Source organism: Grus americana, chromosome 2 (assembly GCF_028858705.1).
Source record: "Grus americana isolate bGruAme1 chromosome 2, bGruAme1.mat, whole genome shotgun sequence".
NCBI classification, from domain to species: domain Eukaryota; kingdom Metazoa; phylum Chordata; class Aves; order Gruiformes; family Gruidae; genus Grus; species Grus americana.
Window position 1 is genome coordinate 82,553,753 of NC_072853.1, and position 16,957 is coordinate 82,570,709.

At 39.9% G+C, this 16,957-nt stretch overlaps 1 protein-coding gene across 2 annotated transcripts in view; it reads right to left on the minus strand.

Annotated features, from left to right (window-relative positions):
- MYO10 (myosin X) overlaps nt 1-16,957 on the minus strand; it is a 170,797-nt gene that overhangs the window by 56,204 nt on the left and 97,636 nt on the right. Inside the window, exons 5-18 of one of the 2 annotated variants that reach the window (XM_054817072.1) lie at nt 14,407-14,541; nt 13,336-13,460; nt 12,410-12,423; nt 12,202-12,286; nt 11,447-11,550; nt 9,143-9,272; nt 8,095-8,213; nt 7,213-7,359; nt 6,933-7,033; nt 6,636-6,702; nt 5,176-5,268; nt 4,352-4,420; nt 4,084-4,166; nt 2,501-2,609 (exon numbers count right to left, since the gene is read on the minus strand). In XM_054817072.1, the coding sequence (XP_054673047.1) occupies nt 2,501-2,609; nt 4,084-4,166; nt 4,352-4,420; nt 5,176-5,268; nt 6,636-6,702; nt 6,933-7,033; nt 7,213-7,359; nt 8,095-8,213; nt 9,143-9,272; nt 11,447-11,550; nt 12,202-12,286; nt 12,410-12,423; nt 13,336-13,460; nt 14,407-14,541 (1,381 nt within the window). Of the gene's footprint in view, nt 1-2,500; nt 2,610-4,083; nt 4,167-4,351; nt 4,421-5,175; nt 5,269-6,635; nt 6,703-6,932; nt 7,034-7,212; nt 7,360-8,094; nt 8,214-9,142; nt 9,273-11,446; nt 11,551-12,201; nt 12,335-12,409; nt 12,424-13,335; nt 13,461-14,406; nt 14,542-16,957 lie in introns of those variants that run through there. The other variant, XM_054817073.1, reaches the window with a different exon arrangement.

The following is a 16,957-nucleotide window of genomic DNA, read 5'->3' on the forward strand; positions in this document are numbered from 1 at the left end:
AGATTTTAAAACATCTCCCTCCTGAAATCAACGAAAAATAAGTAAAGGATAGAGTGGTAAAGAAAACACATCTTACTGAAAGATAATCCTAACAGCATTAAGCAGTTTCACAGTTATTTCACATGATAGCTAATTGCATTTAACAATAAAAAGAGAGATTATAAGGTTCAGCTAAAAAAAATAAAAGAAAAGATGTTTTTTTCCCCTAGTTTTAGAACTCTGAATGACCCAATACACATTAGATTATCAGTTGTCTGAACCTCAGCCTGGAGATAAAAATCACAAAAATCCCTCAGTCCTTTTATGATTATTACTTTAATTACACATCCGCCCCTTTCCCGCCTGAGCTGTCGTTCCATATCTTATTCCAACTTGCCTCATTCTATATCATTAAGTATGATAAACCATTTTAAACTGAAGTCTTGCATTTACTTTGCAGAGATAGAAATAACTGTATAGGAGAGGAGCCCAGGCTCTGAAGAACCCAGAAAGCTAGCAATGATAGTGTTTTGCCCCTCAAAGGTGGCACTGTGTGCCAGGCAGAGGAAAAAATACAGAGCAGGCTGCCAAGGAGACAGAAAATTCATGTTTTAAAGGAGCAGCACTGTTTGTCCTACCATGTGTTTTGGAGTGAATCTGCCAATGGCAGTCTGTTACAACAAATTCTTGCTTTTATCTGCAAACCATGGGCTTTCTCGATGATAAAATACGAAGTGATAAAGGCAACAGGCAGAGCCGTGGCTGTGCACAGGAGCCGGTACAGAGCAAGGGGAGCAAATGGTGAAGTGACTGGGAACATAAATGATAGTTCTTGGTTTGTCTGCCTTTGCCAGCCTAGAGACCAGGAGTTGGGGGCAGCAAACATTAAACAGCCAGAAGATACAAAGACAAATATTTTTGTGTAAAGACAAATATTTACAGCTTCAAAAAGTAAAGGTTTCATCTGTATTAAACCTGTGTGAACATTACATCATCTGTGGACAACTAAGCCAATTCTCTCAGGCTACTACTTAGAGAGACTGGAAAAGTTGGTCAGTCTAAACAAAAAAGATTTAACGTATTTTCACATTCATCTGTGGAACAGACAGCCAGATTCTGCACAGTGCTGCATGCCTCTAAGTCACTGCCAGGTGACAAGCTAATCTGAAGTTCGCCCTGCTTTAAGCAATAGGCTGAAACAGAGGGTATCTAACCTCAGCTATTCTGCGTGCACCCCCAGGACCACATTAGGTAGGCTGTCAAAAGAAAAGAAGGGTTAACTAACCTATCATGAGAATAAAACTGTGAAGGCAAAGTTCTTATCTTCAGTTCAAATGAGATGGACTAATCCCTGGAAGGCTTTAAAACATGTCAAAAACACCCAACCTAATTCTTTGAGGACGGTATGATGTGAAGGTCAACCTCTTGCAAAGCAGCCCAGCTGGTTAACGGTCAGTCACTACAGCTTTAGAGAGGAGGCAACAATGTTTTGATTTTGTGTTTTATCATGCTTTATGTTGTCCAGGGGCCCTGATGGAGAAGAGAAGTAACTCTACATTATGTTGTACCTTGCAAAGTGGGTGCAAAAATATGGACAAATTTTATACAGTAAGACCTTAAAGGTCTACTTTGTACAGATACAAATGACGAAGTGGAAACAGCTCCTTCTGCGATCCCAGCGAGCTAGCAAATGTACCACCTCACCACAAGAAGTGGGTATTGTCTGAGACGAGCGATGGTAGCACAAAGCAAGCCATCCAGGGAATATAACATCAGTGTTTTTTAATAAAAGACACTCTGTGTGCCCCAGCATACACTCCTTGCTGTTCTGTCCAACACTTAGCAATAGTCTATTAGGATAAAATCTGCCCTCAGGGGTTTGAGTCTGCTCTCTTTTTAAAAAAAAAAGTGAATGAATAGTCCAAATGTATATTAATTCAAACAAAATGAAAGACAACTAATCCGGACTTGTACTCATGCAATTTAGGAAAGGTTTTGTGCCAATCTTTCTCTTTTAAATAATTTGCAGATAGACTTTATGCTGGATTTCAATTTGGTGCCCTTTTTGATGGGAAGGCTATAAAGCCTCATAAAAAGGTGTTTAATAAAAATGCTTTCCAAACTTTAAGTTAAAGAGCAAGGCAACACCTTAATGAGGTGTTTATCCAGTACTTATTTTTCTTAGCATACAGGCACTGCTGTAAGGCTTTGTGCGATTTTGTGGTTGGGTTTAGATTAGAAAGACACACCAGGATGAGAGAGACTAACTTCATAGATGAGCTTTAAAACAAGGAAGTGGAAAGCAATGGGAATTTTGTGCAGGCGGTGTGATGTGAAGGTTAGTGTCTGCTTGAAGGCAGCTAGTATGGTCATTCAGTTGATTAGTAAGTGCCGTTTCATAGGAGAGACAGCAATGTTTCGATGCTGAAGTTCTGCCTGTTTTAATCTGCAAATGTTCTTTATCGGACAGGGCTTATCTATCACCGATTAGCTACAGAGCAGAGATGACACATTAACTAACCTTGAACTGGAGACTGACAGTGGGTTTTCGGTGCTTGCTTCCACATTTAAGAGTGTCTTGATTGTTGCGACTTGAAACATGTTCGAATAGATCATAGATGAAATCAAGACTGAAATAGGAAAGAAAAAGAATATTTCTGAAGTATATCTTAACAGACTATGAGGTTTACCACTACAGAATGCAAAGAAAGCACTGTCTCTTAGAAAGCTGCTCCTCCATCCAGAAAATGCGTATTGATTTTTCCCATAATCTTTAATAAGCAATAGATTTTGCCTTTGCAGAATTTATGCAGGGGAAAAAAAAAAGGCAAACCAAAAGAGAGCACAGCAAAACAAAACAAGGAGGTTCTTTCTTCTCCACTCCTAACACATCACTAAGGAAATGAAGTGTGAAGTCCTAGAGTCCTTACTGCATTTTACTCCACTCGCTCAACCAAAACTCCAGCTGACTGTAATGGGAACTGTGCAAAGACTACAAAACAGGACTTCTAGCTTGTTTGGGGCCACAACACAAAATAAACCACCCACATGAGCCTCACTTTCACATACCAGCTGTCTATGCCATCTTCTACCCTATCAGTCGGGTATCTTCATTTTACCACTTCTGCAGGAACACAGACATTTTAACTTGAGCTCCAGACAGATGTTGGTGCAACAGCAAAACCAGGCCCAGCAGCTTTAACTCATTTATTACTTTTACCTACATACGTCGATTGACAGATGTTATGTCAGATATGTCATGAAACCAGAACAAAAAACATAGAGAGGGAAATGCTTATTAACAGTTTCCCCTGCACAGAAGAGCTTAAGGGATTTACAAACAAGCAAGTCACACAGCAAGCCAGGATAACTGGATGGGATGGGTGAGGGCAGCAGCTGAGACAGCACCACCCGGGCTCAGCTCCCTCCTCTTCTGTCACCCCTCTGTGACTCTGTCCCGGAGTCTCAACCATACGCCTACAAAAAGGGATGTGGTACCGGCTCCAGCTCACAGTGTAAGCGCTGTAAGCATCCTGAGACCTTACACAGCAGAATGACAGGAGGCACACAGCTACTAAAGACATCCAAGCTCAGACTTCCAGTAACATAAATCTTTATAGAAATTTTCCCTTTGAAGCAATTACTACAGGGCAGTTTGCACTGTGGTAGGTCCCTGACACTAAGCTTTCAACCAAATTAGGGAATGTTGGAAATACAAGCAAATTGGGCTGTATGTGAAGCAAAAAACCACACATGCACGCTGCCTATGAGGCACCCTCAAACGGTTAAAAACCACAACCAGCTTTCAGCATCTTACTCACCACTGAGTAGCAAGAGAGCTCTCTAGCAACCACCTGGACTGAAAATGGACGCGGTACTGTACAATGTAGGAAAATCTGACTTTGTGAGAACTGGTTACAGTCAGACCTGCTTACAGGCACCTCTGGTATTTCTTCTAGGCTCATTCCAACTCTGTCAAGGTCTGATGCTACGCAACATCAAACATATGCAAACCCTGGCAGAATTAGGTGATAAATCCTGGCAGAATTATGTCATACAACACCCCTTAACATTATGTCCTAAACAAAAATCACGGAAACATACCTGCTTTCACGTAACAAGTTCAGGAGATCGTCTCTGAAAGTATCTCTGTTCTTCTCCAAGATCCCCCTGACATCATACTGGACCTAGCAGGAAACAGAGCTGATTCAAACAACAAGCCAAGTAGTCAGGCACCTCTCACAAGAGCGGTACTGTAAAAAGCACTGAGGGAACAGAGTGCTTTAGTTAATTTTGAACAGCCTCAGGGTAAAATTAAGCTAATTAAAACTCTGTTTGGAATAATTTCAGCAAATAAAGAAAAGAAAATTACCTCCCCAGCGTAGTGCTTCACTCCAAAGTTGTGAACGGCAACTCTTGGTTTTACATAAAAAGGATTGTTCTAATTGGAGGAGAAAGAAAAGAGAAAAATATTTGGGGGAGGGGGGTGTCAGGGAGTGGAATGATACAAAGGGTCACATTATACTCTGAACCCAGACCTAAATAAACCATTGTCTTCCAGTGAACTCTCTGGAAGATTAGTGCTCCAAAAGCAAACAACCAACTTATAACGATAATAGGATTTGTTAGTCTGGGCTGCTTCAAATGCAGTAATAACAGATTTGTAGTATCTAAAAAGGCATTATACTAAACCTGAACCCATCTGGCAGAACCACCTATTAAAGGCACTTTGAAAAAGAAGGCTCTGCGTTAAACTGGCAGTTATGAAGACTGGTGGATACACTTGTATCCCAGAAATCCTTGAAAATAATTCTAGGATTGCAAATAAAGATCTGGACAGAGGAAACAGCAATGTTTTGGTAAATGACATCAAGGTGAATACTTCATTAAATTAAGGGAAATTGAAGATCTAAGTAAACTGAGTTGCTGCAGGTTGTCAGAATCAGAACTCTCACTAAGAGCAGGATTTGGCTAATTCACCAATACAGAAACATTTATCTGGACAGTAACAAGGTTATGTTCTTCCAGGTAACTGACTCAGTCTTCACAGCAAATGATACGGATTGCCATGGAAGTAGGATCATGTCCAAAACAGCCTCTACAACCATGCACCCATATATTTGAATCATGAATTTCTACAGAAGCAAAGAGATCCTCCATAATTTGTACAGAAAATATGAACAAAACATCACATACAGCATGTTGAGTATTCAACTTTTCCAGCAAGGTGGAATCAGTAGCTTGAGGAAAGTGGCTCTCTTCATTGATGAGTGCCAGCAGCCCCAGTTTCTAGAACAGCAAGAAGAAGCAGAAGATGAATTATTGCACAGATGGACGCATTGTCCCCAGTTTGGAAAAATCACAAAGTCCTTGAAGTTGTTGTGTGCAGAGAGGTGCAAAGCCACCATACGTGACTAAAAGCTCACTCTCATAGAGGACTGCAATCCTATTTTTCTGGCAACACTCCTTTTGAAACATGCAGCATATGATACATGGGCAAAATAAAGAAAAAGAAGCTACTGGAAGAAGCAATAGTTCTCCTGATGCAGGTAGTTTTTAGGTGCATATGATGACATTGCCCCAGAATACATCCCCAGCCTTCAAGATCTCCAATGATCAGGAATCCCTTAAATCTGAGGAGTTTGTATAAACAGGCTTTAAAATTTTTTTCTTCCATAAAATTATCTACTTAGCTATTGAACCAATGCAAAATTTTAGCACCCACAGTGCCCGGGGGCAGAGCGAAAGATACACAGTTTAACTACGCACTGCGTGAAACACAACCTCCCTTTGCTTTGCATACGCCTCTGTGTAATTTCCTTTGATGTTCCCTACTTCTCATACTAGGAGAGGTGGTAAACAAAGCAAGCTACCCTGCAGTTAACTGATGTGTCCAGCAAGCTTCAGGTTGATCCAGCCTCTCAGAAAAAACATGGTTCTGCAGGTGCACATTTTAATAAGCCACTTCCCATCGGCCCAGCGCAGCTCCTGGCAAACCACACCGTCCTGACTGTGGCCACGGCATGGCAGCTGGATCCCCTGCCTGCTGACATCAGTTTCTCACTGCAGCCCCGCACCGTGCTACGGGGATAAACTCACTTGTACTGCTGGCAGAAGGGAACGTGGATGAAATGGCATATAACTTTGGCTTTGTCATCCATCTGGAGTTAAAACATCTAAGCAGTGAACTCAGACCTCATCTGCCCCTCACCGCTAATGTTCCTACCAATAACTCTGCAGAAACTTCATGCTCTTTTTACATGTTCCTTTAGTACAAATCAGAACACAAACAAAATTATGGACAAAGCCAAAACTGACAGGCAACAAATGAAGATTACCCACAACCCAGGAAAAGCCATTACAGGAGCACAATACTGTCTGCTCCCTCTTTCTATTCTTTTTAATCATCTCCAAATATTGCTTTTGTATATAATCATACACTGTTAAAAATTACTACAAGGAAAGATACATATATTGAGCTTACAATTTAATCTATAATATATCCATGCATGAAAATGACCTGATTAAAAGTTCACTATTTAAACATGGAAGATCCACCATTCTCTTCATTTGTTCTTTGTGTTGGCAAGTGTTTAAAGACATATTACCTCAGAACAAAAACTAGAAATAGGTACCGGTATCAAATTCTTTATTACCTTTTCAATGAGATCTAAGCACTCTCCATTATCTGTCCAGTCAATATCTTCCCAAATCAGTCCTTCCCTAATGAAAATAAGAAGGCCTTTTTATTGACAGCTGTGATGAAATTATTTTAAATATAGAAATAGGAGGAACTGATGTAATTATCTTGCAAATTACAGCAAAATCAGCTTGTTTTTAAAAAACACACAGCTCCAGAGACTTTCAAAGGAAACTAAGGTAGCTGGGAACCCAGATTTCAAGTGTGTACTGATATTCTCAAAATTCTTTCAAATTTCATCTGTATCTCTTACCTGCTGTATTCCAGTTGCTCCAAGGAAAAGATGTGCTTGTTGAAATATTCCTGAAGCTTTTCATTTGCATAGTTAATATTGAACTGCTCAAAACGGTTTACCTAAAGAGACAAGAATTTTTCAAAAATGTACACACTCCAAGTATTTTATTTCGCAAACAAGGAACTGGTTTAAATCATAACATGTTTAATAACCAAGTTCCAGTGAAGATGACAAAGGTATGTAGAACAATGAAGCATAAATCTCAGACGATCCATTTAAACAAACTTTTGAAACCTACCTCAAAGTTTTCAAATCCAAATATGTCCAAAATTCCAATGGACTTGAAGTCTTCCTTGCTCCTGATTCTGCTATTGATTTTCTTAATGACCCAAGCAAAACACTGAGAATAAAGTGCCATAGCCATAGAATCTCTGCTGTCTATTGCCTGCATTAAAGAATGAATACACATCAATCATCCCTGTAACTAACTGAGAACTTACCAGACTTTGCTGGTCAGTGTCCTTTCCACAGCATAAAGCAATGTATAATGCAAGCAGGTTTGTATTCCTATGTACCTTGACAGCAATTGTATTAGCAGTTACAGAGCGTCACAATTTAAGCTTTAACAGTGCAAGTTATAACAGCTGTACATCTATGGGGCTTTAAAGTTACATTTCAAGGCTAAAGCATTCAAAAACTAAGAAATTACAAACTTAAGGTGGGGAGGAAGAAAAGAGAAGGGTAGGAAATAACACTTTCATTTACCTCTTTCTAGAGGTAAGCATAACATTATGTATACCTATTTCTAATCCCTTTCTTGTAAATAGTAAAATTATTTCTGCTGAAAGTTTTCAAATCAGTTACCTGCAAATGCCCGTAATGAAAAATAACAGCCTACATGATTAGAATTTGAAAAAAATGATAAGCATTCAGGCTTAATAAGAATCACAAGAGCCAAGCTATAAGCCCTGGCCAGAAGGATAGGATGGGATCTGTAGAGATTTCTAAAAGTCCAATTATACCCTTCCCAAAAAAACCCAACTACGCAGCATTTTTGATAGCAACTCTGATGCATGAGCTAAGCTTCTGTTCCTGAGTGACCGCTGATTTCCATGGACTTGAAGACTGAGCCACATATTTTACAGACCCTAAAACCATGTCAAAACTGAGATGCCTTTACCTGTTGTATACTAAGAGGTGTTAGGATTTCTTCTCCCCTGAGTATCATTGACCTCTGCGTCAATGCTTCAGTTAGCTGCGTGGAGTCCAACCCCAGTAGTTCAGCAGATCTACCCAGAGCTGGCAAAAGAAAGAGACAAATACAAATATGCCCTTAAATGTATATGGGTCTGAAACTAATTTGTTGTAGTATTATTACTACCACCACCATTTAAGATGCTTCTAAAATGATGGGGGTTAGAGATAAAAACACAAGTAGAAACTCTAGGATATGTTTTTGCTGCTCATGAAAAGGCACAGTATCATAAATACGCACAACTGAAGGAATTTAGCAGTAGAAATTCATCACAAGTAAGTCACAAATATTTATTTTCCTCTTAATGTTACATTTCAAGGATTCAATCTACTGCTTACACTAACATATTTTTCCAGATGCAAACAGTAATTCATTCTTTGTCCACATGAATGCGTTTCAGCTTCATGCAGGATGACAGATGACAAGGATAAAGAAAACCACTGAATTTTTCTTCTTACATGCATACTTTAATTTGAAATTTTGCTATAGTGTGGGATATAAAGCAGTACATAATGTTACTGTTTATTACCATAGTTGAACAAACATTTAAAATGCTCACCAGCCCAATCTTTAGATATAACAGCACATACTTTCAGATTTGGAACTGAAGTATTGAAAGCTCTAATAAAAGATAGCTTCAGTGGAGATCCCAGTTAAGGAATGTACTTGAGTACTTCTGTTTTATCAACTTGAGAATATTTCAAAGAAGGAATTAGATTAAAATGGAATTTCACTAATGTTAATGGAATAAATGTGCCCAAGGTCCTCCCTAATTAAGACCTAGCATCCAGCAGCAGACTAATTTGCCTTATCTGTCAAAAAAAATCCTAAAAATAACATTTTAAACAACATATACAGATGCTAAAAAGCAGCAAGACCCTTTCACTGGTTGTCCTTGCTATGGTCAGATATGCTAGCAATGAATATTTACAACCTCAAGAAACATTTACATTTGGATGCACAGCCTTCTCACCTGTTTTAAAGGACACCTGTGCCCCACCAGCAGTGATGAACTCAACATTTCCTAGATGCAAAATGCCAGCCAACAGCCTCAAAACTTCTCGCACTTCCTCTTTGCTGAACTGCATCACTTCCATTGCAGTCTGGAATGACACGTGAGCTTCTTCAATAACATGCACACTGACTCAAAAATGGAGACAAGGACAAACCCACCAACTGTATTGTCAGGTCTTAGAAAAGCAAGTCAGGGCTGGCAGGAGTTAATTCCTTTGGTTTCATCCCAAATCAAATACATCGTAAGAGATGATGGGGACATCTTGGAACACGTAAGTATCACTGGTTTTAAGAAATCTCCTTTTGAATCTGTAAGGATGCTGTAATTTGCTTTCAAATTCTTCATTAAAATTGTATAAATATTGGAATGCCCTACTGGGTTGTGCATCAGACACAATTTCACTAATTTGCATTAGTAACTGATAACCTCCTCTGTGTTTTTATCAAATTTTGCCAATTAGCCTTGTAGGTAAGAAGGCATGGGGGAGGAAACACAGCTACATGGAAGATTTGCTCATTTGTTGTCTCAGCCACGGAGAATTCAGAGGAGGCCTTCTGCAGCGTGTTCTGGGCAAGCCACGAAGCTTAAACACACATCTTGCCAGTGCGGTCTCACATCTTACAGCAAAACTGAGCAAGAAAAAGAGATCTATATAAGATGTGCTGAATTTATAACCAATATGGCAATGATCAAGGCTCAGCTATGTAAACGAAGAGAACAGCAAATCTCTGTCTAAAGAAATGTTAAAACGAGGAGGAGCACACACTCTTCTCTGACATAGAACGGATAACTAACTGTATGCCTCTTGAAATTACCAGAATTTCCCAAATTTGGGTTTAGTATGAGCCTGTTTGAGACCAGAGCACAGTTTTATAGCCTTACAGTTAGACTCATCGTGTTATGGTCACTGCAGGCGTCTGACAGATGACACATGACACGTTTTGTCTGTCATAAATAATCAATTACAAATGGAAAAGTCTCATACTCATTCCACAATTAAAAGCAGAGGAGAGATAGTGGCTGAAGGTTTATTTTGTATAGACCTTTCACAACAGAGCTCTAAGAAAGGCGGCAGCACTAGGAGTTCATCTCCACGCTCACCGTGCAGTTCCTCCCTGTCTCCTACAAAATAGTTTCACTTAAGTAACATTTCCGGGACTTAAACTGCAAGAAAAATAGGCAAAGAAGGTGACTATAATAGGAAAAGACAGGCGAGGGCGAACTGGGGGGGTTTCTGCCTGCCTCCTGCTCTGGGAATGCAGCCCGGCAGCCTCAGCCCCTGCTCCAAGCCTGCCCGAACTGCAGGCAGCACGCAAGCATCACCTGCACAGCTGATTTCATGCTCTGCCTACCCTGAGATGATTAGCACAAATTAAACGTCATGCTAATCAACTTAAGCATGTGACTATAATATAGATAAGTTACCAACTTTTCCAATGCCTCCTTCCGCCATACTAGATGAGGGGTTTTTAACACTAAAATAACTGCTGCACCCACTACACATTAATTCGTCGCTTTGGCAAAGAGATTAACATAGTTAAGCAAAAATAGTTTGATGAAGGGCATAAACCTAAATATTTTGTCTGATTTTCAAAATCTAACACATATCACCTCAGTGATATAGTAAGCAATTAACAATTATCCTAACAGTACAGACTAATGGCTGTACCTAATTGGTGTGGCTGTAAGACATAAAGCCATTCAGAGGAAGACTCCATCAGGACCTGGTTTTTAATCTGTGTTTACATTTTCTTGAACTCTATTGTGTAAATTATTCCATACAACTGGATTTTCCAGCTGCAACTTAAAGAGTTGGATAAACTCTTGCAACCCATGGGCTGCACTGTGGACTTGACCCAGTAGATGCCTCGTGATCTGGGCAAAGCCTTAGGATGGAAAAACAGTGGAAGTAGACATAGCTGTAATATAGAACAATGCAGGGAAGTGCAAAGGAATGTAAATGCCTTACTGTCTTCCCAGCTGATATTCTTTTCATTCCAAAATGTAATCAGTTCACTAAATAATAGCACACTTTGAAATGATAAGAGTAAAAATCAAATATTGGAGGGAAGGTAAAGACAAGCTCAAAATGACAGTGAAGTGTTATGAGCAAACGTAAGTCACTGTAAGATTAGTGCCTCAATGAGAGCGCTGCAAATGCAGGTGAGCACAAGAAGGCTTTGTCCCCTGCTCTGACAACAGGTACCAGGCGCCCGAACCTCCAGCATTTTTAAAGCATAAAGAACTGGGGAAACAACTCACAATGACTTCCTTGAACGAATCTTTGTCGCTGATTGTCTTATCCGCTATACATCCAGACTGATTCAGGTAGTGGTAGTTCTCTGGTACAGATAAGTAAAAGGCATCTAATGAGGAGAGAAAAGACAAGTAAAAAAAAATCCCAAACCAAAAGTACTCCACAAATTACTATGTCACAGTTAAATAGTTCACAATTCATTTGCTCAGAAATTATGATGATGCACAAAACAAAGTTTCATATTAAAATCAGATACGGGGTTTTAGTTTGCTGGTTTTTGCTTTATTTAGCTGCACAATGGAGTTAACTCTACTTTTTAGCATGCAAAGACAGCAGGCCCAAAGGGAGACGCCGAGACAGCTTTAGGCAATTTTGCACATATACAAATGTGATTTCTTTTGTTCAGTGGAGTTATTCTTTATGAGAGAGCATTAGAGGAACCAGAATTATTTCTCTTTGTTGCTGTGGAGTTATTTAGTACCAGCAAAAATATTCACGTTGATCTGAATGAGGCATATTCGTCCCCGAGTATTTTTCCCAGGGCCACAGCAGAAGCTCGGAGAAAAATTATCAGCAGCTTGGTGACATTCCTCAACTAAGCAGGTTGTTTCATCAAGTTGAGCTCAAATTCACGCTCACTGAATCCCGGCTGAATAAATAACCTATTTCTCTGCTTGGGTTAGCGGGTTCTTGCAGTTAAATTCTCCACTGCTGTCACCGTGGCTGACTGCTAGCAGAAAGACACTATTTTGCCACTCACCTTTCTCTCTCTCTTCTATCCCTGCCAGCAGAGCATAGAATATATGATAATTTCTTTCCCCGGGGTTTTGTCTTACTACACGATTCTGTCAAAGTAAAACATAGTTTCAATTTAAGCAATCCTTTTTATGGAGAATTTTTTATCCAAAATTTCAAAGAAAATATTAAATCAAACAAAATTAACTGAGCAAAAGCAAACATCAACTTACTTTTTCCAATAAATCTATAGCCAGGAAGAAAAAACTTCAGTCAAGGAATAAAGTAAAAAGCAATTAATGCACAAGCTATTTATAATCCTTCTTCTTTCATTTGAGACAACAGGAGGAGCATCATGGTCTTTTCTTATGACATGCCTACTGCCATAACAAGATGAATAAAGTAGCAACAACGATAATATTGCAGCAGTTCTAATACCAATGTGTTCCCACACCTTCTTCTCCTCCATCCCATCAAAACTGGAACTGTCATGTTCCGGATGTTAAACGACATCTGTTATCCTTTACTTTTTCTTTTCCCTAAAGCTTGGAAACAGCTTTAAGGATGAAAGTTGTCCTGCTGCAAAAGCAGCGTATATTCAAAACACTAGGGAGGATCCCCTCAGTATATTCCTTGTACCCACACCGCTGGTGCTCTGGTGGAGCTGGCCCATAGTCCGATTTTGCCAAATGCAGGACAAATCCAAGGATTTGACCCACCCAGGCTCACACTGCGGAAATTCAGCAGCTCTGCTCTTTCAAGTACTTTTCCAAAAAAGTAAGCAGCTTATTTTCAGATATAATAAATGAGGGAAATAGCTGACAACTGAAGAACTCAGAACCCAAGCACTCAGGCTGTTTTAGCTCACTATGTAGGAACAGGCACCTGAGCCATGCTAGCAGTAGCAATACAAAATCCTGGTCCTCCCGAGAGTATCTAAACCCCACCTCGCTACAAATGCATGCGTGCACGTGCATAAACACATGTAGAGAATTTGGTGTTACTGCTTCGCTTTCCCACCTACATCAGCTCAATTTAACTGTGTATGTTTCAGGATGGGGTGAAAGGACAGAAAAGGGTGAGCCACTTCTCAGCCCTCCACAGAGGAGGTACGTGGGGGCTGCCTGCAAAAAGGGGTAAAATCACCAAACGAGGATACAATCTATAATTCTTCCTCCCCGAATGTTTCCTTTCTGACAGATGTTCAGCTGAATAAACTTCCCAAAGCGACTTGAGTTGTTGTTGTAAACAGTCTTCGCATTGCCAAAAGCTTCCATAATTGGGCTGTGAAAATACAGAATAATGACAAGAGTGTTAAGGTGTGAGCAGCGTGCCAATGGTTTCACATGGGACTGGTGAAAGCAATAGCACTCTGAAAGGCTGCTTCTGACACTCTCCTCAGCCACAGCCTACGTCCTCAGCATTAGCCTCAATTTATTAACAACGGGCATCTCAATTTTCTACCAAAAGATGCAAGTATTCAAGCAACAGGAAGATTAATCATACGAAATTACTCTGCAGCTTAATCTGCTCAAAAGATGCACGCAATTCTCATTGCAGTACTCAAATTATAGAAATACGAAATCTCAGCACGTGCAAATTGCTATACAGATGTAGGGAAAATAGTTCTTGTCCCAAGGCAATTAAAAAAAAATAATTACATCAAATACAGCAGGTAAATCAAAGATGAAGCATGATAAACAAAAGTAATAGCATCTCAAATTATCTTTGTTTTTAAATAGTTGAGCCATGCGTTATTTCATCTGAACACTGATTTTTTTTTGCTTGCATAGAGTGTGTCCAATTTATCTGATGCATTTACTCATCTGTCTTATCAGTTCTCCTTACCCTCCCTTTCCTCAGCATGCTTTTACCACTTGTACACTTTATCCTCACCGTGCTGTATCTTGTTCTACCTTATCCTCAGGCTACACAAACCAAACCAATGGTTTCTCCCTCCCATCACCCATTTCCCTCACTCTGATTATCTGAATTCAGCCCCAAACAAAATGAAAGCCACCACTAAAGCATCTTCCATTTCAAAACTCCGTGCTCACAGCTCTCTGGAGCAGCCAGGTAATTTTGTTTAATAGAAAATTTCCCCCTTTCCAATATTAATTTTATGGGTGAGTAAACACCCTCAAATCTTTAATTACATTGCAAGCTTTTATTTCAAAGACAAGGTTTATGTCTTCTGGAAAAAATACTTGTGTATTGAAAGATCTAGTACCTGCTCTCAAGAATAGCTTGTTCCACACAGGAGGTCTTCTCTCTGCAGGACAGCTCCAGCGAATGTTGGCTCATTGCAGACAAGAACTTGAGAATCAGCTTTGTGCTTTCTGTCTTACCAGCACCACTTTCACCACTGAAAGAAGAGGAGGAGGAAAGTGTTCCAGTTCCAGCTGCCAGGGAAAAAGCCTGTCTGGCCAGCCCTCCAAACTCTAAATTACTGGAGGTCAGGAAGACTTGGGTGATTAGAAATGATACGCAAACGGCAGCAGAATACCCCTTTAAGCTTGCTGAATATGACATTCAACACAAAATGCAAGCTACCTTAGACTTCATACCACTGTTCAGACAGCATTTCAAGGCATTGATTGTGTAAGGATGTACACAACACCCATGAGGCAACGTAGAGCTCTCTGAAAACAAAAAACTATCCAATAATTCTCACCAACATGGAGAAACAAAGTTAGAACAAAGACATGGCAGTGGTCGGGGAGAAAGTCCAGAATATGAATTAAGCTGGGAAAATCTGGGATTATGATACAGCAATCTAGCTAAGGAGGGAGCCTTGCTGTGAGGAGGAGGAGGAGGTAAGAGACATCAATGTATATTATAACACATAAAGGCTACTAGTATTAATTAATTCTGATATTCTCAGTGAGCTACATGTTCTTTAAACAAACTTTTTATATGCCCATCCAAATAAACCAGATTCACATGAATTAAAAATATACAATTTTCTTCTCTCATCACCAGAGATGTAAAACCTCTCATCTTCACCCACAGCAGAACAAAGCTATTTGATAATGCTAAATTGACATTTTAAAGACAAACTGTTATTAAGCAATCCTGCTGATATAAATTGAAGGCAGTACACTAAATTTCTCTTCAAAATCAACACTCCAAAAAGGGAAGGTATAAATTTGGCTCATTTCCCCAATATCATTTCCCTTCAATTATGTAGCCTTATAATTAAAAACACAACATGAGCCATTAAGAAACATAACCTATGCTTAAAGTTTGTCTAGTCTGCTTACTTTCCATCTGAAGTTATGGCATTATATCCTAAGCTGCAGCCTAATTCCTAGTTTTCCTAATTCCTAATTAAGCTGTGCCTAATCCCAGTTTACTCCCAATGAACGGAGGTACATTTTTGTCTTATCCTACCCTTTTCATTGTAGCAAGCAGGAGTTTTGTCACTGACTTTGATGGAGCACAACTGGGCACGTGGAGCAAGCTTAGTTTATTTGACAGTCTTTTGATGTGCCATTGCTGAGCGGTGACCTTGGTGATTTTAGGTTATGGCAAAGTATAATTATGCTTTCTAGTAAAAAGCAAAGAAGAAAGGTACAGCCCATGAAAGCAGCATGGCATTTTCCTGCAAATGAATGCCAACAATTACAAAAATAATCAGGGAAGAGGCGTTCAGAAAACATAATGAGACACAGAGTTTTGTACCTGAGATTTAAGTGTTTCCCAGGAAGAATCAGAGTCTTTAAAATGTTTCATAAAACTTAATACAAGATATGGTACCTGCTGATATGTTCCAGCAAGTATGATTCATCCATCACACTTACACCATCCCAAATTCTGTAGTATTTTTAATTTAGTTTTACCCTTGACATCTGGCCTTGTTGGTATTTATTCCCCTTCTCTTTGCAGGCCCTCACTCACTCATACTCCTTTGCAGACAAAGCAAATATTTAATATTCCCTGTATTTAATACTTGCTCCTTGTACAAAACATTTCTACTACTGGTTTTGAAAGAGCTTCACAAAAGTTTGCATTATCCTTGTACATACCTCTTCCTGCCTAAATTCTCACCCTCTGAGCAGTGTATAGCTCAACAGCAGGGATCTGGGTGCCAGGGAGGACACTGGCTCTTTCACTGACACCATCCTTCCTCTGCCCCCACCCTCTGTCCCATGCTCTGCAGCATCTGTAGTTCTACGGAAGCTGAAAGTTACCCCACCGTATTCGAGAACAATTCTTCAAGTGAGATATTCAAAGCTGACAGAAAAATATTTCCTATGTGCCTATCTCTGGTACAGTTGGTATTATGCACAATCATATGCTCTTGACTTTTTCTTAGAACAGGAGAGGCTCAGAACCGGGTCAGGCTTAAAGATCCACCTGCCCAGTGTCCTATCTCTGACAGTCGCCAAATGGAGATGCCCAGGGAAGACGTGCGCTACTTCCCTCCTGTGCTCTTCCAGCTTCCAGTTACTCGCTGTTCCGAAGGTTCCTGATCTAAACCTGGTTTCTCTGTGTCTTGTAACCCTCAATGGATTTATCCTCCATGAGTTTCTAGCCATACTGCCTTAAAAAGCATATGAACATTTCTCGTTGTTTTGGATCTGCCATCTATTAGCTTCATTTGATGCCCCCTAACTGTCATATTGGAAGGAGAAACCAACAACTTGTCCCAGCGCTCCCTTCTCTCTGCTGTGCATGACTTCATGCATAGCCCCCCCAGTCTGAGTTACCCGTCTCCATTAGCCACTCCCATACATGGAGCCACGCTATACTTTTGATCGCTCCTTTTTGTTCTCCTC